Source organism: Lolium perenne, chromosome 4 (assembly GCF_019359855.2).
Source record: "Lolium perenne isolate Kyuss_39 chromosome 4, Kyuss_2.0, whole genome shotgun sequence".
In the NCBI taxonomy this organism is placed as follows: Eukaryota; Viridiplantae; Streptophyta; class Magnoliopsida; order Poales; family Poaceae; genus Lolium; species Lolium perenne.
This window is the reverse complement of record NC_067247.2, coordinates 194,641,877-194,669,451: the sequence shown is the minus strand read 5'-3', so window position 1 is coordinate 194,669,451 and position 27,575 is coordinate 194,641,877. Positions and strand designations below refer to the sequence as shown.

Genomic DNA, 27,575 nt, shown 5'->3' with positions numbered 1-27,575 from the left:
CTCGCGATGACGGCCTCGAGGATGGCGGCGTCCTCGGCGCTTTCGGCCTCCTCCACCTTCACCTTCGCTGGCTTGCGCTTCCGCTCGCCGGAGGTATCGGGTTCGCGCTTGGGGCGGCGCCGTCCTTGTGTCGTCGATGGGTCGCGGATGACGATCCCGCGCGCGCGGTTGCTCGACGGAGAAGACGCCTCCTTTTTCACCGGCGCCAAGGATGGCGCCGACCTGGAGATCGATCTCAGGGACGACGATGAACTGGCAGCCATGCGCCGTGGCTGCCAGCTTCCCCTGCGGCGGCTGGCCGATGCCCTCGACAGTGGGGGCATCGTCAGAATGGGGAAGTTGCCGCCCTTGATGTGCTCGAGGACGGCCTCGAGCGTCCGGCCCGACACGCTCCACCACCGCTTGCGTCCGGCGGCGTTGTTGCGCGGAGGCGGAGGCGGCGGGCCGTCGTATGCGGCGAGCTCCTGCTCCCACCGGCGAAGGAAGAAGGAGTTCCACGCTGTCAGGTTGTCGGGGTGGTAGCGCGGCTCGGTGCGGTCCTGGTCCGACAACGTTAGTTGGACCTCCTCGATGGCAGCTTCGAGGTAGCGTCCCTGCAGCGGTGGCGGGATTGGCACACCGCCCGCACTAAGCCGCCACCCGCCGCCGGGAGGCCTCGTGTCCGGCGGGCAGGGGTACCCCGCCTGGTGGAGGAGGTGCCCCTCCCACGCGTGGAGCGACCGGCGAGGGAAGCCGTTGTTGGCCGCGCCGTCTTCGTCGTTGTAGGTCATGGATCTCGTCGAGGCAAGGAAGAGGAAGAGGAAGAGGAAGACTGGTGCGATGCGTCGCGGCGAGCGGGGTATTTAGGCGAGCCAAGAGTCGGTGATTTATTGCCGCGTGGATGCTACGTGTCCGCGGCGAGCTGACCGGCGGCAGCCTTTACTTCGCGCGGAAGACGATGCGTTTGTCGCTGACCGGCCGGGTCCATCTCTCGCACGGAAGCCGAAGCAGAAGCGCGGGAGATAAATCTCGGCGTTTCGCGCGCTTTCGCTTCGTCTGGAGTCCCCGAGCGCGCCTCGGGGGACCGGGTATGGCGTGGGCTCGCCGGATGTATTTCGGCCCAAATCCGGAGAAAAACGAGGAATCGAGGACGCGACTGGACCGAAATTCACCGTCCGAATGAGAAAAACGACGCTCGAGGGCCAAGTCAGGGAGACGAGTGGGGATGCTCTTACCTTTGCAAAGCACACTGATCTTGGCAAAGCTAACAACAGTTCAGACAAAGCCAACAACCACATCAGCATCGCCGTAGGTGTCAAGCTGTCACAACTCGCAACTATTGTCAGATAACTCCCATCGTCATTTATATTTCTAACAGACTGGAAGACGATGCACTGACCTCTCGCTCGGGTTTAGGAACGAAGCACGAAAAAAAATCGGGTGCACACTAAGAGCATCTCGGGCTGTTTGGTTTAGGGGATAGGTCTAGGGGATGAGGGTATCCCAACCACTTATTTAGGGATAGCCATTTTTCTTGTTTGGTTATATAGGATGAGAAGTGGTTAGTGGTAGCCATTTTTTTGTTTGATTCAAAGGGTAAGAAGTGGATGAGTGGTTGTGCTGACCTTTTTCATTCACATGGTGAGAATACCCGATAGACATGAAATAAGTTGATTTGGGGATAGCTGTTGAAGTCAATCCCAATTAATCTAACTACAATTAGTAGTACAAGCCGACTTTGGATGCATACAGTTATTACAAGCTAATCTGACGTTCTGGACGGAGGACCACAAAATGGCCGGAAGTGAGCTCGTCAATTGTTTGCCAAGGCGGCGTTCTGGGAAATTGGTTGGCTCGCCCGGGGCTTCAGGAGAGAGACCCAGACCGCCGCCGCCACAGAGTCCCCTTCTCCGGCCAGCGCCCGAGCACCTCATTTGCAAACAGAGATTAGAGTCAGGGGGAGTACACAGAGGGAAGGAAAGAGCCAAGGATCGCAGGTCAATGCCCCATCGACCATCGCGCATCGTAGGAAATCTCCCTGACCTCTGCTGGCTCGTCGCCCCTCCCAGGCCACCTTAACCGACCTCCGCAGCTCCGCTGCCGCCCATCTCGGCATTCCCCTGACGCCGTCCAAGAGAGAGATGAGCAGCCACCATTCGGGGGAGAGATGGGGAAAGAGATAAAGTTGGGCGTTTCGTTTCTTTCGTGGCGGTAAGCGAGCCCGGGTGAGACTAGAGACGAGAGCCAGAAGTGGTTGGCCTCGTCCACCACATTTGGCCGCATGAGCTGAGCCAGCGTTTTGGCCGAATATTTCAAGAATCTGGTTACCGCTACCACTCTCACCCTCTGAACCAAACAGATGGTAACCATATTTTTAGTGGCTACCCCTAGCCACTTGGGGATATCCCCTAAACCAAACAGCCCCAACAGAGCCTGAAAACAGGCCAAAACCGAAAAATAACCGCCAGTTTACGGATTCGATGCGAAAAATGGCGCAGATCAGAGCCTGAAAACTGAGGCAAAACCGAACAAAAAAGTTCAGTCCGAACTGAAAAACCAAACTCGACCCCTATTTGTAGGGGGCGAAATGCCAAACCGAAGCGAAACCGAATGTTTACGCGCGCTGAAAGTTCATGGCAGTTGCTCTTCATTGTCGTCCTTCCGCCCGCAGGCCACTATCAAATTCACCAAATTCCTCCAAATTTCGACTAGTTTCCGCCGGAGATGAACTATAGGCGCTGGAGAGAAGCACATCCTCGCTGGAATTGGCTGCTGGTCGCCGGAATCGGTGGCCGCGTGCGCGACGGCGGACTGCCCTGGCGGGGCTCGAGCGGCCATGGCACGGGTGGCGCCGGAAGGGCACGGCGGTGCGGGTCGGGGCCAGGCGGCGCGCGCGGCGCGGGTCGGCGGGCGCGCGACGGCGCGGGGCCGGGGTGCGCGGCGGCGCGGTGCTGTGACGCGGCGCGCGGGCGCGAGCAGCGGGGCCGTGCGAGCGGTTTGGGGCGGAGCTAGCGGGCGAGCGGCGGCGCAGGCGGCCTTGAGCCAGGCGGGCGAGCGGCGGCGTGGGGCAGGGGCGACGGGGCCGGCCAGGACAGCTCGGGAGGAGCTTGGGGAAGAAGAAGGAAAAATAGGAAAAAAGAAAAAATAGCTGATGGGTGGGCCTTAATAGCATATTTGGGGAATATTCTATTTTACAATTTTTCTTTACGGGGTATGTTCTGCGCCAGCGATTTTTCAACCCGTAAACACGAGTTCGGTGAACTGAACTTCGAGTTTCAGATTGAATTTTTACGGGTTCTGGAGGTGGAGCCGGCCGTATGTCCTTACTTTGAGTGGTATTCTTCCCGGTCTTGCTTTTCTCGGCATATCAGATAACCTTGTCCGCCTCCTTCTAGCTCTAGGCTCGTCTGCGCCCTGCGTGCCCCCGACCGGCTCCGGCCGTTTTAGATAACAGGAAGAACTTTACTCGACTTTAAATTAATAAAGTCATACGGTAGTCAGTTAGGATTACACACCGTTGGGCATTACAGCTTGACCACAAAGACACGACAAATGAAGTTCCAACTAAGACGAGCACACGGCAAGACAGAGGTAACACTAAAGTTTCAGCGCACGCCCAGGTCCCGATCCAGGTGGAGGCTACTTCCTTACGACGCCGGGGGCTTCAACTGCACGTACAGCTTCCTTAGCTCTTGTGCCATCCAGCTTAACCCCTCCCTTTCTCTTGATTTGTACTTTGGGCTCCATAGCTGCAAAAAAATAATAATTTTGTAAATAATATCAGCTGGATTAGAAATAACTTTCTTTTCAATCGCAAGCTGAAGCCACTGGAAGTGGGAGGAGGAGGAGGGCGTCAATCCCATCGTGCCGCCGCCTGTGGTGGAGAAAGGGATGAGACGCAGGGGCAGACGAGTGTGGAACCACGCGTACAGGAAAATGAGGAGAGAAAGGCGACATGAGGAGAAAAAGCGGGATTGGCAAATTACTGTACTGCTCTGATTCCCGGTCTTGCTTTTCTCGGCATATCAGATAACCTTGTCTGTATGTTCTAGGCTCTAGCCAGCCATGGACTCCACGGACAAGGGCCCTCTGCTGGAGAAGCACAGTTCCTCCTCGCTGCAGGTCTCGCTTATCTCCCTCTCTGTTATGTTTTGACTTAGTTCATAATTCGTGTTGTGTTCTTGTATGAGTTCCCAATAATTGATTTGGTTTGCAGAACTATATATCACTACAATTGCTTCTCCTTTTTTTTCTCTCCTGCGAAATGCAGAGTACCGCCGAATATACAGGCGATGGATCTGTTTGCATCCGTGGGAGTCCTGCTTGCAGGAAAGATTCAGGGAACTGGAAGGCTTGCTCCTTCACCATAGGTCAGAACTGTGAAATGCTTCTCTATAGTTGACTTCTACTGGAAGACCATATACTCAATGCAAGATCCAACAGAAACAAAACTTCCTTGTGCAGTTTGTTCCTTCTGCTTGTACCTGGCCTATTCTTCGATTACGAAAAACCTAGTCAGTTATCTCACGAAAGTCCTACACGAAACAAATGTGGCCGCTGCAAGAGACGTCACAACTTGGCAAGGTACTAGCTATCTCGCACCTTTGGTTGGAGCCTTCTTAGCTGATTCATATCTGGGGAAGTACAGGACAGCTCTCATCTTCTGCACAATCTTCTTCCTAGTAAGTGCTACAAATAACTCGTACTCATTTAGCATCCACAGAGAGCACAGAAGTTCTTTCTCCTCTTTCATTTCCGAACTAAACGCTCTCTGGTCAGGGGATTCGGAGTTGAACTTTGACTTTCCTAACGTGTTCGCTTACCTTTTATTTCCATTCTGTTCATTTAGGGAATGATGATGTTGCTTCTATCCGTGGCTCTTCCGTTGATCTCTACCAGTCCTCAGGCATGGATTACTCCGACAGGTCCAGTGTCTTCTCAGTACATATTCTTCGTCGGCCTGTACATGGTTGCAATAGGGTATGGCGCGCAGAAACCTTGCATCTTGTCCTTCGGAGCCGATCAATTTGATGACACTGATGAAGTGGAGAGAACCAAGAAGAGCTCTTTTTTCAATTGGTACTACTTCACCATCAATGCTGCTTCGTTGATCTCAGGGACTATTATTGTGTGGGTGCAAGACCATGAAGGCTGGGTCTGGGGTTTTACCATTTCTACAGCGTTTGTGGCTTTAGGTGCATGTACTCTTTTCTTTGGCTCAGCTACGTATAGATTCCAGAAACCTGGAGGAAGCCCTCTTGCAAGAGTATGTCAGGTTCTTGTTGTGGCTACTCGCAACTTCGATAAAGATTTGCCATGCGACTCCACAGCTCTTTATGAGTTCCCAGGTCAAGGTTCAGCAATCCAAGGCAGCCGGAAATTGGAGCATACAGACGGGCTTAAGTAATACTCCATGCTGCAAACTCAACACTTAAGTTTATAACCTACATATGCAGCCATTTCTGTTGGCTGGGGCCAATGAGCTTAGTCGTCTACCTCTCCATGCTCGGCCTCCGGATGCTACCTGAGCAAACAATGCAGGCTAACAGAATGTTAGCCTTGTATATATTTTGTTTTGTTCTCTTGTGTTCTTCTCTTGTTTTCTTTGTTTTTTTGTTTTGCCTTCTGCTGTAGCCTTGCTACCAACGCTGTATCTTTCCCGTCATCTTGACGGTCTTCTTCTAATATACAAAGACACACGTCTAGGCGTGTGTTCGAGAGTATTATCCAAGGTTGTGATATGTTTTCTTTCTCTCTCAGCTTCTTTGATAGAGCTGCAATTGTGACACCATCTGGCTGTGAATCTCCTCGTCAACTTAGTACATGGAAGATCTGCACTGTCACTCAGGTGGAGGAGTTAAAGATTCTGATCAGGATGTTGCCAATCTGGTCTACGGTCATACTATATTCTACAGTTCAAGAACACATGTTTTCGACGTTTATAGAACAAGGCATGGTAATAGAGAAACACTTCGGCTCTTTTGAAATACCTGCTGCGTCCTTCCAGTCCGTAGAAGTGGTCACTGCCCTTCTGCTTATTCCATTCTATGGTCGAGTCCTCGTCGCGGTATTCAGAAATTTCACTGGCAGGACGAACGGCATTACCCCGCTGCAACGGATGGGAGTCGGCTTGTTTTTCTCAATGTTATCAATGATGTCAGCAGCAGTGGTGGAGAACAACCGGTTGCGGATCGCACAGGATGAAGGCTTGGTGCACCGTCAGGTGGCCGTTCCGATGAGCATCCTGTGGCAGGGACCCCAGTACATGCTGCTAGGAGCCGGCCAGGTGTTCACCAACATTGGGCTAAGCGAGTTCTTCTACGGTGAATCGCCAGACTCCATGAGAAGCCTGTGCATGGCTTTCTCTTTCGCCAACATCGCGGCTGGAAATTACCTTAATTCGTTCATCCTGTCTCTTGTGCCGGTGTTCACAGCCAGAGGAGACATTCCAGGGTGGATACCTGGTAACCTGAATGAAGGACATTTGGATAGATTCTACTTGATGATGGCTGGGTTGAGTTTCTTGAATTTGTTGGCATTTATGTTCTGTGCTACTAGGTACACAAATGTGAAAAGGCTTCATATATAGTCCTGGTGTGAAAAGGTTATGATTTGGTACAACATATAATCATGTTCAGAGGTAAGCTCTGTTGGAGCAGCAAGCAGAACGCTACTGCAGTCTCAGGAAATCGCGGGGGGAGCACCCATTTATACAGTTGAGGATTTGAGATTTTCCCCGATCATGAACATCTAGCAAAATGTACTACCATGTTGAGATTTGAATGTGGTATCCAAGATAAAGTAACTTAGTACCAGATGCAGTCCACATACATCAGGAAACTGCAAATGTATTTGTTTCGACAGTGATAGAAACCAATGTCTAAAATCAGGCAGGATGCTTGTGATTTATTCTTGAAAACTATTTCCCTGGATGCTTGTGTGATGGAAGGGTTTGAAACTGTAAGCTAGTGATTGTGTAGTTCAAAAAGGTGCATCCTCACCTGTTACGTTTGCACATGTAAATGCAATGCTACACTTGATAGCTTTTTTTGTAATGCTTATTGTTAATAACAAAACACTTGTTCCCAACAGCAAATAGAACCACAGTCCCGTACAATTCTTAGAATGCTAAAACTAATTTTCATTACAGTACATGAGTATAGAACGATTTTATCAGCAAACCAACAAAAACATGCCCCACTTGTATCGTAATGGACCAATCTAGTTGGCTTTGCACGGTAACCAAGTCAATTAGAGCTTATTCAGTTAGTGTCGAACTAATTTTGAAGTCGTAATACACAAAAAGATCCTAGTCTAGTAGAGCTTGTTCATTTAGTGTCAACCAATGACCCAGACATCATTTATCTTCGACAACCAAGCAACAACCATACTAACAAGTTCAGACAGTAACAATTTATTGAATAGCTAGGATAGCAGTTTCTTTAGATAATGGAAGAGCTTTATGCAGAGAGCCAAACCTAGAACTGTATGTGGTGACTAGTACTCACTTGCACTTCAGTTTCAAGGGAAGGACCATGTCGCAAACCCCATGTTGCGTTTGCCGAGTCCGTGGCAGGGGGAGGAGAGTGTACCATCTATCATGTTGTAGGCACAACAAGAACTCAAACTCTTCTCATCAAAGCAGGGACAATCACCAGCATCAGGCACCAAACAGAATATGGTAATGAGAAACACACAGCTCTGGAGCAGCGTTGCCCTAAAAACAGGGCATGATCATAAGGCTTGAATACCTTCTCTACCCGTATATCAAGATAGAGCATCTTAACTTCTCTACATGTATATCAAGATTGACGAGCACAAAGATAGAACATAATATGACACATCATCCTACAGTATTTCAACAAGAGACTTTCTTGTGCAACTACTGCACCGAACCCTTATCAGCTTGTTCTTAGCAAAGCCACCAGCAACACTTAATAAATAAGCAATTTGTTCTCAGCAAAACACCAATATGACAACGAATCTTCATAAGGAGACAGGATGGTGAACATGATACTTGAAATAGTCTCAAATAAAACAAATCCACAATATAATCCATGCCATTCATCTTTCATGGACTACACAACACGAGAATCATGCAAATCTTGATGATTACCTGGCACTTCATCTTACACAAAGTTGCTAGCCTTTGATATCTAAAATTATCTGACCAAAAGTTCCCTGTTGGCAAATAATTAAACCTTGACAAAGATCTCCCAATGCAACGGCTGGACTGCAGTAGTATCCGGTTCACTGAGGATTATCTGTGGATTCAGAGAGGCCTTTTCTAGAGGCAGTAGTTTTGTTTCAAGAAAATCGGATGTAACCAGATGATCCTTATGAAGCCCTTTTGGGTGATCACCGGGAGTAAATAGTATCAATTGGTTGAGACTGGGAGACCTTTTCAACAGATAGCTTAGTAGCCGCATCTCATTGTGGCGGCCCATGAAATTCATCATCTTGAGAAAAATAAGGTTTTCACATCCATTCCCTAGTGGCTCTTCCACCGATTCCTCTGACCCCTCTTCCTCTGATTGATCTTCACCAGAGTCTTCTCCCTCAGGCTCATCTTCCTCTGACCCATCGTCCTCCGATTCGTCTACCTTGAAGTGAATATACTCTGATCCCTCTGACAGCTCTTCCTCCAGCTCATCTTCCTCTGACCCATCGTCCTCCGATTCGTCTACCTTGAAGTGATTTTCCTCTGACACCTCTTCCTCTGATTCGTCTTCCTCTGAGTGATTTTCCTCTGACACCTCTTCCTCTGATTCGGTTTGCCCGGATTGATCTTTCTCAGACTCTTCTCCGTAACACAGATGTTTGTCCCATGCATGCATCTTACATTCATGTTCCTCCGAGAGCTCTTCCTCTAGCTCATCTTCCTCTGACCCATCTTCCTCTGAATCCGATGGTTCTTCCTGTGGCTTATATTGACCACTCCTTGTTGGAAGCTGCAAGAGGGCATAGTAAGCATTTGAAGAAATATCACACAGAAAGAGCAGGCATCCAAAACAAAGCATGGTGATAATGCATGTGCTTAACATTGGAGATTGGACGACAGGACAAGTCAACAACAAAGGTCATCATGAAATGTAGAATCTAACGAACAGTTGGCATTCACCTGCACAAATAATCTCTCCAAACGAGGGCTGCAGCAGGTCATGAGGAAATCCATAATGTCGTGCAAATTTTCTTCGAACATTGCAAACATCAGCAGCTGCACCTCCCTCAAATTCTGTAATCTGCACAGGGCAGCATTTCCATGGATTGATTTGGCACGAACCTTGCCAGAAACTCTCTGCAAAGGCAAGGTAAAAGCAAAGAAGAAGCTTCTGAGTAACTGAGCAGTAGAATCAACAGGGTGGAATGAAATCAAGTAATGAACAGACCCGTAGGGCACTGCTGCAGAGGGTAATCACGGTGAGGTTATAGGCATCGATGAGTGCATCGAGGCAACTTCTGCGCAGCCTGCAGAGTCTCCCATCTGCGTCGTACGTGGTGCCCCCCAAGCAATTGCGGCGGTCAGGTCCCCCGAAGCAGAGATAAAGGTCGTGAATGGTGGTCGGGATTTGGTCCGCGGCAAGGTAGCCACCGCTGTAGCGGAAGGAGCGGAGGCCCGGGGCCTTCCTGAACAAAACGCCGGCAAGGCCTTTGCACTCCGCGAAGGTGACGCTCTTCAGGTAAGCCCCGGCAGGGAAGTTGCCGCGGCGTAGACCTTTGCAGTAGCGTAAATCTAGGGTGCGCAGGAGCGGGCATGCGGCGACCAGAGAGAAGACGTCGTGGTCAGAGATGGTGACGCGGTGGAGGCGGATGGCGTCGAGGACAGAGTGGGGATGGGACTCGTATAGGAATGGGTTGGGAAGGCCGACGCCGATGCCCTCGACGGAGAGGCGCTGGAGGTGTGGGTTGCCTCGCGGCAGCCGGAACTTCAAGATGCGGTTGGAGCCCCGACTGAGGTGGACTTGGAGGTCCGCGACGGCGCAGGCTGCGGCGTAGTCTAGGCAGCGGCGGAACTCGTCGGCGGTGAGCTCGCCCATCTTGAACGAGAGGGAGAACCGGTCGATGCGCCGCCGCCCGCGCCGCTCCAGGGATTCCATGAGCGGCTGTAGGGAATCGTGGGCGGCGACGCGCAACTCCAAGGAGGCAGGATCCGGCCAGCGGCGCGTCCAGAGTGCGCGCCACTGCGTGGAGAGCGCGCCGGTGCGGATGGCGGATTTGAGCGGGAGGAGCGCGAGGATGTGCAGCCGCAGAGCCTCCGGCAGGGTCGTGATGCGGTCTTCCTCCAAGCCAGGTTGGGCTCGCCCCCCTTCCTCATCCGTCTGCCGCCTCTTCGAGCCGCCACCGGAATCGAACACAGTTGCCATTCTCGATACTCACAGGTCACCAGCCACCAACCCGCCGCCGGTTGCTTTTCTTCCCGAGAGGCCGGTTAGTTTGGCCAGTTAGACAAGTTCTGAAAGATCCACTGGCCCTAATCTTCCCCTATGGCCGGGGAATTTTATTTTTTGCCCCACTTTACTTTAACACTCTACAATTTGCCCTCATTTACTTTGACATCTATTTTTTGCCACTCTTTACTTTAGAGCATCTCCAGCAGGCGCGCTATATCGTGGCGCGCTAAAAGCAAAAATCTGCGCGCGCTATACCGTTGCCGCGCGCCGGATCGATTTCTCCTCCGCCGGGTGCGCCATTTTGCAGCGCGCGTTGGCGCGGTAAAATAGCACCTCCGCCGGACGCGCCATTTTGCAGCGCGCGGACGCGGCGCAAAACAAAGAAACACACACAAATATGCATCCAAGAAGATCAAACAATATATAAAAATTCACAAATATATTGTACCATCCAAATACAATACATTGTTCACAACAATACTTCACACCAAATACAACACATACAACAATACAACATGGTTTTGAGACAATACAACACATAGTTTTCAAACAAATACAACAAATATGGAACTATTGTTGTCCATTCCAATTCCACCATTCTTCCATGAGATCTTTTTGAAGATCATCATGTGTGTCGTTGCACCGAATGGCATGGTATGAGGCAATGAATCGGGCAATCCTATGTGCGGACCTCGTCGCTTGCACGGGAACCCCCATCAAGTCGTAGTGGGTATGATCCACATCTTTTCCGCGATCATCCTCTATAATCATGTTGTGCATGATTACACACGCGGTCATGATATACCAAAGGCATTCTTGATCCCAAAATCTAGCCGGTCCTCTAACTATGGCAAATTGGGCTTGCAAAATCCCAAATGCTCTCTCTACATCTTTCCTAGCCGCCGCTTGTGCATTGTGGAATTGAGTTTGCTTTTTACCTCTTGGTTGAATAATTGGCTTCACAAATGTTTGCCACCTTGGATATATGCCGTCGGCGAGGAAGTAGCCATAGTTGTACTTGTGGCCATTTGCTTCAAACTCCACCAATGGACCTTCCCGCATTGCAAGTCTTGTCATTAGTGGTGACCGTTGAAGAACATTGATGTCATTGCAAGATCCGGGCATTCCAAAGAAAGCATGCCATATCCAAGTCTCTTGGTCGGCCACCGCTTCAAGTACTATGGTGGCATCCTTCTTGTAGCCTTTGAATTGTCCATGCCATGCCGCTGGACAATTCTTCCAACTCCAATGCATACAATCAATGGAACCAAGCATACCGGGAAATCCCCGGTTGGCGTTGATCTCCAAAAGCCTTGCCGTGTCTTGAGCATTGGGGGCTCTCAAGTATGTGGAGCCAAAGACATTGACAATTGCAACGACAAAGCGCTTCACACACAAGATAGAAGTGCTCTCTCCCATGGCCAAATGATCATCAATAAGATCCGCCGGTATACCATATGCCAACATACGCAAGGCGGCGGTCACCTTTTGATATGTGCTATGGCCAAGTTCTCCGGCGGCATTGATACGTCTCCGACGTATCGATAATTTCTTATGTTCCATGCCACATTATTGATGTTATCTACATGTTTTATGCACACTTTATGTCATATTCGTGCATTTTCTGGAACTAACCTATTAACAAGATGCCGAAGTGCCGATTCTTTGTTTCTGCTGTTTTTGGTTTCAGAAATCCTAGTAACGAAATATTCTCGGAATTGGACGAAATCAACGCCCAGGGTCCTATTTTGCCACGAACCTTCCAGAAGTCCGAAGAGGAGACGAAGTGGGGCCACGAGGTGGCCACACCCTAGGGCGGCGCGGCCCCCCCTTGGCCGCGCGGCCCTGTGGTGTGGGGCCCTCGTGCCGCCTCCTGACCTGCCCTTCCGCCTACTTAAAGCCTCCGTTGTGAAACCCCCAGTACCGAGAGCCACGATACGGAAAACCTTCCAGAGACGCCGCCGCCGATCCCATCTCGGGGGATCCAGGAGATCGCCTCCGGCACCCTGCCGGAGAGGGGAATCATCTCCCGGAGGACTCTACGCCGCCATGGTCGCCTCCGGAGTGATGTGTGAGTAGTCTACCCCTGGACTATGGGTCCATAGCAGTAGCTAGATGGTTGTCTTCTCCCCATTGTGCTTCATTGTCGGATCTTGTGAGCTGCCTAACATGATCAAGATCATCTATCTGTAATTCTATATGTTGCGTTTGTTGGGATCCGATGAATAGAGAATACTTGTTATGTTGATTATCAAAGTTATGTCTATGTGTTGTTTATGATCTTGCATGTTCTCCGTTACTAGTAGATGCTCTGGCCAAGTAGATGCTTGTAACTCCAAGAGGGAGTATTTATGCTCGATAGTGGGTTCATGCCTCCATTGATATCTGGGACAGTGACAGAAAGTTCTAAGGTTGTGGATGTGCTGTTGCCACTAGGGATAAAACATTAGTGCTATGTTCAAGTATGTAGTTACTAGTTACATTACGCGCAATACTTAATGCAATTGTCTGTTGTTAGCAACTTAATACTGGAGGGGGTTCGGATGATAACCTGAAGGTGGACTTTTTAGGCATAGATGCATGCTGGATGGCGGTCTATGTACTTTGTCGTAATGCCCAATTAAATCTCACTATACTCATCATGATATGTATGTGCATGGTCATGCCCTCTCTATTTGTCAATTGCCCAACTGTAATTTGTTCACCCAACATGCTGTTTATCTTATGGGAGAGACACCTCTAGTGAACTGTGGACCCCGGTCCAATTCTCTATCTTGAAATACAATCATCGCAATACTTGTTCTCTTTTTTTCGCAAACAATCATCTTCCACACAATACGGTTAATCCTTTGTTACAGCAAGCCGGTGAGATTGACAACCTCAGCTTCGTTGGGGCAAAGTACTTTGGTTGTGTTGTGCAGGTTCCACGTTGGCGCGGAATCTACGGTGTTGCGCCGCACTACATCCCGCCGCCATCAACCTTCAACGTGCTTCTTGACTCCTACGGTTCGATTAAACCTTGGTTTCTTATCGAGGAAACTTGCCGCTGTGCGCATCACACCTTCCTCTTGGGGTTCCCAACGGACGTGTCAACCACACGCATCAAGCAAATTTCTGGCGCCGTTGCCGGGGAGATCAAGACACGCTGCAAGGGGAGTCTCCACTTCTCAATCTCTTTACTTTGTTTTTGTCTTGCTTAGTTTTATTTACTACTTTGTTTGCTGCACTATATCAAAACACAAAAAATTAGTTACTTGCATTTACTTTATCTAGTTTGCTTTATTTACTGTCTTGCACTCTATATTAAAAATACAAAAAAATTAGTTACTTTTGTTACCATGTCTAGCTCTGAACCTGTTACTTCTTCGCCTGAAGAATTAGTCTTCACTTTTAAACAAGGGGATGAGGAGAGTTTTAAGGATGCTTGGTCTACAATTTTTACTTCTTATCGTAAAACTGAACCTCAAATGACTCTAAGTTTGCTCCTTAGTAATTTTTATTTTGGTCTTATGATTCGTTATAGATATGCTTTGGATACTTTAGTGGGAGGAGATTTCCTTCATTGCAATAGGGATCAAGCTTTTAATGCCATAAAGAAGTTGGTTGCATCACATGATTCAGCTAATAACTTTGATTCAGCCCTCACTAGCATTTATAATAGATTAAATAATCTCGAGATAAGTACATCTCGCTTGGATGATAACTATTGCCATGTTCGTAATCGTCTTGAACAAGTTTTAGTGAACTCTAAACTTTCATTGTGGGATCCTACTGTTAAAATTGTTATCGGTGATCGAACTCTTCGTGCCAATTGTGATATTATGTCTGAATTTTGCCTTATACCTGAGAGCATTTATAAATCTTTGAAACTTTGGGGAGTCGATGAAGGAGGAGAAGAAATAACTCTCATTGATAACTCTGTTATAATTCCTAAGGGAATAGCTGCAGGTGTGCATACAACCATTCTGGGAAGAACAATATCCATTGATTATCTTGTTATTGAATGCGTAGGGACAGGAAAAATCACACTCGGAAGATCCCCTTTGAAACTATTGGGAGCAGTCATTGATGTGGGAGAAGGCACCCTGGAATTCACCTCTACACCGGGAGGAAATCATATATTTCCTAAATCAAAGGGAAAGAAAAACAATAAGAAAGGTAAGGGTAAAGCCCAAGGTAAGGTTGATACACCATCTCTTGATAATACTTGATATACACTTTCTGCGCCTAGCTGAAAGGCGTTAAAGAAAAGCGCTTATGGGAGACAACCCATGTTTTTACCTACAGTACTTTGTTTTTATTTTGTGTCTTGGAAGTTGTTTACTACTGTAGCAACCTCTCCTTATCTTAGTTTAGTGTTTTGTTGTGCCAAGTAAAGTCGTTGATAGAAAAGTTCATACTAGATTTGGATTACTGCGCAGAAACAGATTTCTTTGCTGTCACGAATCTGGGCTGTTTTCCCTGTAGGTAACTCAGAAAATTATGCCAATTTACGTGAGTGATCCTCAGATATGTACGCAACTTTCATTCAATTTGAGCATTTTCATTTGAGCAAGTCTGGTGCCTCGATAAAATTCGTCAATACGAACTGTTCTGTTTTGACAGATTCTGCCTTTTATTTCACATTGCCTCTTTTGCTATGTTGGATGAATTTCTTTGATCCATTAATGTCCAGTAGCTTTATGCAATGTCCAGAAGTGTTAAGAATGATTGTGTCACCTCTGAACATGTTAATTTTTATTGTCGCTAACCCTCTAATGAGTTGTTCTAAGTTTGGTGTGGAGGAAGTTTTCAAGGATCAAGAGAGGAGTATGATGCAACATGATCAAGGAGAGTGAAAGCTCTAAGCTTGGGGATGCCCCGGTGGTTCACCCCTGCATATTCTAAGAAGACTCAAGCGTCTAAGCTTGGGGATGCCCAAGGCATCCCCTTCTTCATCGATAACACTATCAGGTTCCTCCCCTGAAACTATATTTTTATTCCATCACATCTTATGTGCTTTGCTTGGAGCGTCGGTTTGTTTTTGTTTTTTGTTTTGTTTGAATAAAATGGATCCTAGCATTCACTTTGTGGGAGAGAGACACGCTCCGCTGTAGCATATGGACAAGTATGTCCTTAGGGTCTACTCATAATATTCATGGCGAAGTTTCTTCTTCGTTAAATTGTTATATGGTTGGAATTGGAAAATGATACATGTAGTAATTGCTATAAATGTCTTGGGTAATGTGATACTTGGCAATTGTTGTGCTCATGTTTAAGCTCTTGCATCATATGCTTTGCACCCATTAATGAAGAAATACATAGAGCATGCTAAAATTTGGTTTGCATATTTGGTTTCTCTAAGGTCTAGATAATTTCTAGTATTGAGTTTGAACAACAAGGAAGACGGTGTAGAGTCTTATAATGTTTTCAATATGTCTTTTATGTGAGTTTTGCTGCACCGGTTCATCCTTGTGTTTGTTTCAAATAAGACTTGCTAGCCTAAACCTTGTATCGAGAGGGAATACTTCTCATGCATCCAAAATACTTGAGCCAACCACTATGCCATTTGTGTCCACCATACCTACCTACTACATGGTATTTTCCGCCATTCCAAAGTAAATTGCTTGAGTGCTACCTTTAAAATTTCCATCATTCACCTTTGCAATATATAGCTCATGGGATAAATAGCTTAAAAACTATTGTGGTATTGAATATGTAATTATGCACTTTATCTCTTATTAAGTTGCTTGTTGTGCGATAACCATGTTTACTGGGGATGCCATCAACTACTCTTTGTTAAATTTCATGTGAGTTGCTATGCATGTTCGTCTTGTCTGAAGTAAGAGCGATCTACCACCTTATGGTTAAGCATGCATATTGTTAGAGAAGAACATTGGGCCGCTAACTAAAGCCATGATCCATGGTGGAAGTTTCAGTTTTGGACAAATATCCTCAATCTCATATGAGAAAATTATTAATTGTTGTTACATGCTTATGCATAAAAGAGGAGTCCATTATCTGTTGTCTATGTTGTCCCGGTATGGATGTCTAAGTTGAGAATAATCAATAGCGAGAAATCCAATGCGAGCTTTCTCCTTAGACCTTTGTACAGGCGGCATAGAGGTACCCCTTTGTGACACTTCGTTAAAACATGTGCATTGCGATGATCCGGTAGTCCAAGCTAATTAGGACAAGGTGCGGGCACTATTAGTATACTATGCATGAGGCTTGCAACTTGTAAGATATAATTTACATGATACATATGCTTTATTACTACCGTTGACAAAATTGTTTCATGTTTTCAAAATCAAAGCTCTAGCACAAATATAGCAATCGATGCTTTTCCTCTATGGAGGACAATTCTTTTACTTTCAATGTTGAGTCAGTTCACCTATTTCTCTCCACCTCAAGAAGCAAACACTTGTGTGAACTGTGCATTGATTCCTACATATTTGCTTATTGCACTTATTATATTACTCTATGTTGACAATATCCATGAGATATACATGTTATGAGTTGAAAGCAACCGCTGAAACTTAATCTTCCTTTGTGTTGCTTCAATGCCTTTACTTTGAATTATTGCTTTATGAGTTAACTCTTATGCAAGACTTATTGATTCTTGTCTTGAAGTGCTATTCATGAAAAGTCTTTGCTTTATGATTCACTTGTTTACTCATGTCATATACATTGTTTTGATCGCTGCATTCACTACATATGCTTTACAAATAGTATGATCAAGGTTATGATGGCATGTCACTCCAGAAATTATCTGTGTTATCGTTTTACCTGCTCGGGACGAGCAGAACTAAGATTGGGGATGCTGATACGTCTCCGACGTATCGATAATTTCTTATGTTCCATGCCACATTATTGATGTTATCTACATATTTTATGCACACTTTATGTCATATTCGTGCATTTTCTGGAACTAACCTATTAACAAGATGCCGAAGTGCCAGTTGTTGTTTTCTGCTGTTTTTGGTTTCAGAAATCCTAGTAACGAAATATTCTCGGAATTGGACGAAATCAACGCCCAGGGTCCTATTTTGCCACGAAGCTTCCAGAAGTCCGAAGAGGAGACGAAGTGGGGCCACGAGGTGGCCACACCCTAGGGCGGCGTAGCCCCCCCCCCCTTGGCCGCGCGGCCCTGTGGTGTGGGGCCCTCGTGCCGCCTCCTGACCTGCCCTTCCGCCTACTTAAAGCCTTCGTTGCGAAACCCCCAGTACCGAGAGCCACGATACGGAAAACCTTCCAGAGACGCCGCCGCCGCCGATCCCATCTCGGGGGATCCAGGAGATCGCCTCCGGCACCTGCTGGAGAGGGGAATCATCTCCCGGAGGACTCTACGCCGCCATGGTCGCCTCCGGAGTGATGTGTGAGTAGTCTACCCCTGGACTATGGGTCCATAGCAGTAGCTAGATGGTTGTCTTCTCCCCATTGTGCTTCATTGTCGGATCTTGTGAGCTGCCTAACATGATCAAGATCATCTATCTGTAATTCTATATGTTGCGTTTGTTGGGATCCGATGAATAGAGAATACTTGTTATGTTGATTATCAAAGTTATGTCTATGTGTTGTTTATGATCTTGCATGTTCTCCGTTACTAGTAGATGCTCTGGCCAAGTAGATGCTTGTAACTCCAAGAGGGAGTATTTATGCTCGATAGTGGGTTCATGCCTCCATTGATATCTGGGACGATGTGAAATTTCTAAGGTTGTGGATGTGCTGTTGCCACTAGGGATAAAACATTAGTGCTATGTTCAAGGATGTAGTTACTAGTTACATTACGCGCAATACTTAATGCAATTGTCTGTTGTTAGCAACTTAATACTGGAGGGGGTTCGGATGATAACCTGAAGGTGGACTTTTTAGGCATAGATGCATGTTGGATGGCGGTCTATGTACTTTGTCGTAATGCCCAATTAAATCTCACTATACTCATCATGATATGTATGTGCATGGTCATGCCCTCTCTATTTGTCAATTGCCCAACTGTAATTTGTTCACCCAACATGCTGTTTATCTTATGGGAGAGACACCTCTAGTGAACTGTGGACCCCGGTCCAATTCTCTATACTGAAATACAATCTACTGCAATACTTGTTCTACTGTTTTCTGCAAACAATCATCTTCCACACAATACGGTTAATCCTTTGTTACAGCAAGCCGGTGAGATTGACAACCTCACTGTTTCGTTGGGGCAAAGTACTTTGGTTGTGTTGTGCAGGTTCCACGTTGGCGCCGGAATCTCTGGTGTTGCGCCGCACTACATCCCGCCGCCATCAACCTTCAACGTGCTTCTTGACTCCTACTGGTTCGATTAAACCTTGGTTTCTTACTGAGGGAAACTTGCCGCTGTGCGCATCACACCTTCCTCTTGGGGTTCCCAACGGACGTGTCAACCACACGCATCAGGCATTCCTCCTTTGCTCAAAGAAGCGATCATATTTGGTGACCTCCGCTGCAATGTGCTTGAACAAGTTGAGACTCATCCGGAAACGCCGCCGAAAATAGCTTTCGGGGAAAATCGGATTCTCATTGAAATACGACCGCATCAACTTCTCATGCCCTTCAATCCTTTCTCTCCACAACTTCTGTCTACCGAACACCGATCCACCAAATTTTGGCCTCTTAATGGCGCGGTATGCTAATAGTATCGATATGTTCTCCTCTTCTTCTTGGTCGAACTCGTCATCCGATGAATCATATGAGGAACTCTACAAACATATGTATGAAATTACTTCACTATGAACTATTGTAGCTACTTGGCGAGTAATAGAGGCCGGCCGGCGGAGGTTCGTACCTTGCGAGCAAATGGGCGAGCACCATGGGCGCGCCATGTTGCAAGCAAGCTCGACGACGACGAGGACGATATGTCGATGCCTGCGCGGAGGAGAACGCGACGGCGGCGCGAAGGGGGCCGCGGAGAAGGACCGCCGGCTACAACTCGTCGCTGACGGCCGCGCGAGCGACACAACAATGAGCGTCCGCGCCGCTGGAGGAGGTGCGGCGACGCGGATCTGACGCGGCGGCGCGTGAAGCGAGCGGCGGCGAGTCGACCGGCGGCGGCCGGATTTCGCGCCGGCGGTAGGTGGGGAAATGAAGGCGCGGACGCGGGGGAGGAATTTTCCAGCCGTTGGCTTTTTCGCGTTTGGACGAGCGATGCCGCGCGCTGTAGCCGACGCGCCAGATATGCCGCTCCGGATTGTGCAAAAAGCCGCGCGCCCTAAAAAAATTACAGCGCCGCGCCGTTTACCGCGCCTGCTGGAGCGCCACATTCTGTCCCGCGCGCGCTATATCGGACGTTTTTATGACGCGCAGCCTATATAGCGCGTCTGTTGGAGATGCTCTTAGCTCTTGATTATTTGCCCTGTAACAGGATGGGCCCGCATGCAATGTCGAAAATACCCCAAACAAATACCTTAGACTTGGATAGATTGAGATCTGGATCCGTTCGTTTATATGGCTCAAGCAGAGGAAGCAAGCCGCAGCCGACAGAATCCCTCACGGCGGCTCACCATGGCGGCCCGAGCAAAGGGAAAAAGGAAGGTTGGCGGCGGGCTTCCGGGGCAGCACGGCGACCACTCCCCCGCGACGACGAACCACCTCATCCCGGTAGAATTAGTATTCCAGTGAGCTTGCGTGTGAGTGTGACATAGCAGGGCCAGCGGAGCTGCGGCGGGTGTGGTTGTACTGCGCCGGGGAAAGCAGCTAGCGGCGGAGATGCAGCTGCGACCGAAGAGAGGTTCAGCCCCAGCGGCAGAGGTGATGCAGCGCCTGTAGACGTGCAGGTAAGCGGCGGTGCCAGCAACAGTTCTTCCTACTCTCTTTATAAACAGGGAAGAAAAGGTGATTCTGTTCACGTGTTCAGCCAGGGGCAGCTATGTCATTGGGTTTTATCCTAGATCCTAAAATGAAACGGAAATAAATCGAAAGGGCAAATCATCAAGAGGCAAAGTAAAGAGTGGCAAAAAATATATGTCAAAGTAAATGAGGGCAAATTATAGATTGCCAAAGTAAAGCATGGCAAAAAGTAAAATTCTCCCCTATGGCCTGTGGAGACTAGTTTTATCCTAAGCTATTGTATATTTTTTTCAAAATCTCTAGACATTTAAAAAAAGCATGCCACCGTTTGCAGTAGGTTTTCTGACTGCTTGTATATTTATAAATTGTGGGTTAAAGTGTATAGTACTTCCTCCGTCTAGATTTAGCAGGCGCGCAAGTTGTTCAAACTATTAGTTTAACCATTATTTTGGTTGATTAAATATGAAATATGTGTTTAAAAGGTTATATTATTCAAAAAAAAATTGAATACAAATCTAATGGCATAGATTTCGTAGACATATAATTTATATTTTATTGACCAATTAATGGTCAAACTTTATCTTAAACTACATGCACATCTGTTAAACCGAGATGGAGGGAATACACAAGAGGAGCTGGAGAGCAACGCCAGAAGAGAAAATAAGTTATACTACAGCAGCCATATTTTACAAAGCTATACAAAGGAAGATTTCCAATCTTCCAGGCCACCATAGGAATTCCTGGTAGGTTTAGGAAGGAACTTTTCCCTGCAACGGTAGAGGTTGGGTTGGATAGCCTTGAAGATGTAGTCATTATGATTTTGCGCAGATAAAAGTTGTATAAAAGACTATGTTAAACATCTATGGAAATTTAATGATAATAAATTGAAAAATATCACCGGTTGAGAGGAGCAAGAAAAACATCATTGATTGTATATCAAGCGTGTTAAAATATAGTTGTTCTAGGGTGTAGATTCTATTCTTCACAAGGCAATCACAGCCCTAGTGCAGCGTGATACTAGTATAGGATTGCTTCCTCATCTTCTTGAGACGATTCTCCAATCAAAAACTTTGACATTTAAATACAGAAGTCATGCATGCATGCATGCAATGTAACTATAGTTGGAATATCCTTGACCAGAAAGTACATAATATGAAGTACTACTATATATAAATAGACGTCCGAGTTTTATGTAAATACATCCAAATTTTGTATCTAAATGCATCCAGATAAAAACAAACCTTAAACATCTATTTATAGCCGGAGGGACCGAGGGAGTATTAATTCCATAAATTTAGACCACATTTCTTTAGATAAAAGGTAAGGGCATCTCCAACGGTGACACGTAAACGGACGCTCGGCGACCGTTTGCGTCCGTCGTGACCGAAAATGCGTCTCGGCCCTGCTCCAGCGGGGCGACGCAAAGTGACCGGACCGTCCGCGGTGACGTAAACCTGGCCCAAATATGCGCCAGGTTTGCGTCTCCGCGGACGCTCCGCGGTCACGCCGAGCGTCCTCCTTTTCTTACCCGGTCCCGCAAGTCAGGGACAGCGAAAATCGACCGCATCGATTTGCTTCTTTTTCCCCTTCTTTGCTGCCCTAGTGCGACGCCACCACCCCAACCTGAAAGTGCATGGAGCCCCCATGTGTGGTTTTGGTAATTAATGACAATCCCTATGGACAAATGTTTGCATTGAGTTATATTTGTAGGAGTTGTCCATAGGCAATTCTTGAACCATTTGTTGGCTTCAAGGTTGCAATAAGAAGAAATTGATGAAGGATATCAAGTGTCAAGTATGTCTTAAAGATGAAGATGAAGTGAGCCCTCAAAGTTAACTTCAAGACATCAACATGATGAAGAATGAAGAAATGAAGTGCAAGTTCAAGATGAGCCATCTCTAATAGATCATTTGCTTGAAGCTTGCCATCCATATGGTGATCATGGATATGTGAAGATGTGCCGAAGAAAATGCTCTCCCATGGTGGATTATGGGGGAGCAATCCACAAGACTTCATCAAGCAAGCACAATCAAGAAAGGTGTTCCATCTTGTTGTGATCAAGATCGTCTTCATCGAGCTCGAGAGGAACGCGCAAGGTTAAGGTTTGCTCTTGATAGGGTTTCTTTCTTACAGGTCTCATGGTGTAGTTGGAGACAGTTTTATAGTTTAGTTGCCGTACTATCAAGAGGGCTCTCGAGTGAGTAACTCGATCGTATCGTTCGGAGAGAGCTCAAACCTTTGCATCCTTGCATCATATTTCTTGGTTGTTATTTGGATCTTATCCATGTGGTGATTTAGAGCTTGTGGTTATTTCCATAGCAAGCTCTAGTTCATCGAAAACGGATTCCGCATGAATCACTTGTTGCGTTTTCGATATTGGAGTTTTTCTCGGTTTCTCGTATTGAGAGGTTTCACTCTAAAATACATAGAAAAACCTACCCCACTTGTTCTTAAGCCTTTCACTCTTTGTGGGGTAGCTCTTGTCATCTTCTTTACAACAAAATTGGTTTCACCTAAATCCGAGTTTCCTAACTCAAGTTGTTGCATTTTCCATATTGGAGGTTTTACCGGTTTGCTGTTTATAGATAGGTAAAACCTTTATCCATTTGTTTCTATCCTACCTTACTGGACTATGATGGTTCCATGCATGATCTTGTAGAGCTTTTTACTAGCTTCGAAACGAGCCCAAGATCATCAAAATCGGAGTCCGGATGCAAAAGTTATTGAAGTTTTCGTGAAGCAGTTTTTTGGCCAGAAGTTGGCCGACCGGAACTTCTGCCCTACTTCCGGTGAACTTCCGGAAATGACGAATCTGCACGCAGAAACTATACTGTAAGCATTCCGGGGACGCCCGACTTCACCCGGAAGTTGGCCGGTACTTCCGGGGGGCGGAAGTTCCGCCCCAAATGACCGGAAGTTCCGGTTTTGACGAGTTTTGTGCATAACGGGCAGATTTCTCTTGCCCTATTTAAGGGGGTCTTCTTCCCCAAAGTTTCCCAACCGTTTGAGCTCGTTTTTGCCCCCATTGTTGACCTTCTTTGAGCTTGCTATCTCCCTCTCCCTCCCATGAATCTTGCATCTATTTGAGAGATAGATAGAGGAGATCTAGATCTACATCTTCGCCAATCAAATCCCTCTCTTTGTGAGGGGAATCCACTAGATCTAGATCTTGGAGAAATTTGGTGTTCCTCCTCCTATTTGTTCTTCCTCTCTTATTCCCCCAATAGCTTTTGTAGCTTTGTTGGAATTTGAGAGAGAAGGACTTGAGTATCTTTGTGGTGTTCTTGCCATTGCAGTTGGTGCATCGGTTTGAGTTCTACACGGTGATTCGTGGAAGTGAAAGCAAGAAAGTTGTTACTCTTGGATTCTTGGAACCCTAGACGGATTTGAGGCCTTTGTGGCGATTTCTTGGGAGCCTCCAATTAAGTTGTGGATGCGTGCCCCAAGCTTTGTGTAAGGCCCGGTTTCCGCCTCGAAGGAAATCCCTTAGTGGAACCGTGACCTAGGCCTTTGTGGCGAGGGTCACCGGAGATTTAGGTGAGGCGCCTTCGTGGCGTTCGGTGTGTGGTGTGAGTACCGCATCTTGGGGTGAGGCCTTTGTGGCGTTGGTGTGCATCGAGCAACCACACCTCAAGGTGAGCCTCTTGTGGCGTTCGGGAGCACTAAGCAACCGCACCTCTCCACCGGAGATTAGCACTCGCAAGAGTGTGAACTCCGGGATAAATCATCGTCTCCCGCGTGCCTCGGTTATCTCTATACTCGAGCTCTTTACTTATGCACTTTACCTTGTGATAGCCATCGTGCTTGAAGTTATATATATCTTGCTATCACATACTTGCTTGTATTGCTTAGCATAAGTTGTTGGTGCACATAGGTGAACCATTGCTTAGAATAAGTTGTTGGTGCACATAGGTGAACAATAGTATATAGGCTTTGGGCTTGACAAAGTAAACGCTAGTTTTATTCTGCATTTGTTAAGCCCATCTCGTAAAAGTTTTAAATCGCCTATTCACCCCCCCCCCCCTCTAGGCGACATCCGTGTCCTTTCAATTGGTATCAGAGCAAGGTCTCTCATTCTTAGGCTTCACCGCCTTGAGAGTAAAGATGTCGGCTAGAGGATTAGTGCACGATAACACTCTTATATTAGATGGTACAAATTATGATGTTTGGAAAATTTGCATGCTTAGTCATTTTCGGGACATTGACCCTCATATGGAGAAAATTGTAGATATAGGTTTTTCTCCTCCTATGGATTCACAAAATCTATCGTTAGAGGATGAGAAAAATTTATATCTCAATTCTCAAGCTTCTTATGTTCTTATGAATGCTTTGAGAGATGTAGGTCTTTTTCCATACTTGCCTTTTTGGAGCGCTCATGAGTTATGGACAAAGATTCAAGATAAATATGATGTGTCCAATATTATTGAGGATGATTGTATTGCTTCCACTTCCGGCCGTGATGAGTTCTCATCTTCATCCACTTCACCAAAGTGTGGTAAGACACAAGGTAATGATATGGTGAGTGGTGATGAAAATTGCAATGTTGATATTGAGCTTACTATTGATGATTCTTCATCTCTATCTCATTGCAATGCTTCATCTTTGGACTTAAACACATCTAGCACTAGAAATGATTTACATGCTTGTGTTGATAGTCCTTGCATATCATGTGTAAGTTGCTTGAATAAATCTCATAATGATATGCTTGATTTGTCTTGTGGCCATGATAAAAATGATTCTATTTCCTCTAGTTGTTGTGTGTCTAACAATGTAGAGGAAACCAAGGATTCTATTAGTCAAGACAAGATCTTGAAAGGAGCCTCAAGTAACTCCTCATCTTTATCTCACGGTCCTCATATATGCCTTATGGCCAAGGGTTCCACGGTACCTCCTACCATGGAACCTAATATGTCTCGTGGTGATAAGGATGAGGATGAATATGAAGAAGAGGATTGGGTTGTCTCTCTACGCGATAAGGGTGAGAGCGTATTCAAGGTTATTTGCAAAAATAAAATTGCTAGCACTCACTTCTTTGAAATCTTGACTACCGCTATTGAGAGCCAAAAACTTATTTGGATGCATGAGAACACCATTGATAAAAAGGGTGCTCTTGAACGAGAGTATGCCAATGATGTATGATGTCTACTTCCCCCTCCTTTTCCTGTAGACAGTGTTGGGCCTCCAAGAGCAGAGGTTTGTAGAACAGCAGCAAGTTTTCCCTTAAGTGGATCACCCAAGGTTTATCGAACTCAGGGAGGAAGAGGTCAAAGATATCCCTCTCATGCAACCCTGCAACCACAAAGCAAGAAGTCTCTTGTGTCCCCAACACACCTAATAGGTGCACTAGTTCGGCGAAGAGATAGTGAAATACAGGTGGTATGAATATATATGAGCAGTAGCAACGGTGCCAGAAAATAGCTTGCTGGCGTGTAGTTGATGGTGGTAGTATTGCAGCAGTAGTAACACGGAAAACAAGAAACAAACAGCGATAGCGATATTTAGGAACAAGGCCTAGGGATTACACTTTCACTAGTGGACACTCTCAACATTGATCACATAACAGAATAGATAAATGCATACTCTACACTTTTGTTGGATGATGAACGCATTGCGTAGGATTACACGAACCCTCAATGCCGGAGTTAACAAGCTCCACAATTTGTTCATATTTAAGTAACCTTATAGTGTAAGATAGATCAAAAAGACTAAACCAAGTACTGACATAGCATGCACACTGTCACCTTCATGCATATGTAGGAGGCATAGATCACATCAATACTATCATAGCAATAGTTAACTTCGCAATCTACAAGAGATCATGATCATAGCATAAACCAAGTACTAACACGGTGCACACACTGTCACCTTTACACACGTGCAGGAGGAATAGAACTACTTTAATAACATTGCTAGAGTAGCACATAGATGAATAGTGATACAAACTCATATGAATCTCAATCATGTAAAGCAGCTCATGAGATTATTGTATTGAGGTACATGGGAGAGAGATGAACCACATAGCTACCGGTACAGCCCCGAGCCTCGATGGAGAACTACTCCCTCCTCATGGGAGCAGCAGCGGTGATGAAGATGGCGGTGGAGATGGCAGCGGTGTCGATGGAGAAGCCTTCCGGGGGCACTTCCCGTTCCGGCGGCGTGCCGGGAACAGACTCTGTCCCCCAGATCTTGGCTTCGCGATGGCGGCGGCTCTGGAAGGTTTCTGTGGTTTTCGTCGAACGTATCAGGGTTTTCGCGACGGAGGCTTTAAATAGGCGAAGAGGCGGCGCAGGAGGGCTGAAGGTGTGCCCACACCATATGGCGGCGCGGCCAGGGCCTGGGCCGCGCCGACCTATGGTCTGGGGGCCCAGTGCCCCCCCCTCTGGTCCTTCTCGTGTGTTCTGGATGCTTCCGGTGAAAATAGGAACCTGGGCGTTGATTTCGTCCGATTCCGAGAATATTTCGTTACTAGGATTTCTGAAACCAAAAACAGCAGAAAACAGGAACTGGCACTTCGGCATCTTGTTAATAGGTTAGTTCCAGAAAATGCACGAATATGACATAAAGTGTGCATAAAACATGTAGATAACATCAATAATGTGGCATGGAACATAAGAAATTATCGATACGTCGGAGACGTATCAGCATCCCCAAGCTTAGTTCTGCTCGTCCCGAGCCGGTAAATCGATAACACGAGATAATTTGGAGTGACATGCCATCATAACCTTGATCATACTATTTGTAAAGCATATGTAGTGAATGCAGCGATCAAAACAATGTATATGACATGAGTAAACAAGTGAATCATATAGCAAAGACTTTTCATGAATAGCACTTCAAGACAAGCATCAATAAGTCTTGCATAAGAGTTAACTCATAAAGCAATAATTCATAGTAAAAGCATTGAAGCAACACAAAGGAAGATTAAGTTTCAGCGGTTGCTTTCAACTTGTAACATGTATATCTCATGGATATTGTCAACATGGAGTAATATAATAAGTGCAATAAGCAAATATGTAGGAATCAATGCACAGTTCACACAAGTGTTTGCTTCTTGAGGTGGAGAGAAATAGGTGAACTAACTCAACATTAAAAGTAAAAGAATGGTCCTCCATAGAGGAAAAGCATCGATTGCTATATTTGTGCTAGAGCTTTGATTTTGAAAACATGAAACAATTTTGTCAACGGTAGTAATAAAGCATATGTATCATGTAAATTATATCTTATAAGTTGCAAGCCTCATGCATAGTGTACTAATAGTGCCCGCACCTTGTCCTAATTAGCTTGGACTACCGGATCATCACAATGCACATGTTTTAACCAAGTGTCACAATGGGGTACCTCTATGCACTTTGTACAAAGGTCTAAGGAGAAAGCTCGCATTGGATTTCTCGCTATTGATTATTCTCAACTTAGACATCC

The 27,575-nt window shown here is 46.4% G+C and overlaps 1 protein-coding gene and 1 pseudogene across 2 annotated transcripts; one reads left to right on the top strand and one right to left on the bottom strand.

Moving 5' to 3' along the window:
- The first annotated feature begins 3,812 nt into the window (after nucleotides 1-3,812).
- Nucleotides 3,813-7,062, top strand: LOC127295274 (protein NRT1/ PTR FAMILY 8.3-like; annotated as a pseudogene).
- Nucleotides 7,063-7,377: 315 nt separating this feature from the next.
- On the bottom strand, nucleotides 7,378-10,436 carry LOC127295273 (uncharacterized). 2 transcript variants are annotated; one of them, XR_007847649.2, is made up of 4 exons: nucleotides 9,369-10,436; nucleotides 9,101-9,277; nucleotides 8,096-8,930; nucleotides 7,378-7,696 (listed from the first exon to the last, which is right to left on the bottom strand). XR_007847649.2 is itself a non-coding variant. In XM_051325185.2 (3 exons), the coding sequence occupies exons 1-3, from the start codon at nucleotides 10,341-10,343 to the stop codon at nucleotides 8,175-8,177; spliced, it is 1,908 nt and encodes a 635-aa protein (XP_051181145.1). In that variant the 5' UTR covers nucleotides 10,344-10,436; the 3' UTR covers nucleotides 7,953-8,174. The 2 variants fall into 2 exon arrangements, 1 of the variants encoding a protein (XP_051181145.1); XM_051325185.2 differs by lacking the exon at nucleotides 7,378-7,696 and having other exon boundaries at nucleotides 7,953-8,930.
- Nucleotides 10,437-27,575: the final 17,139 nt, after the last annotated feature.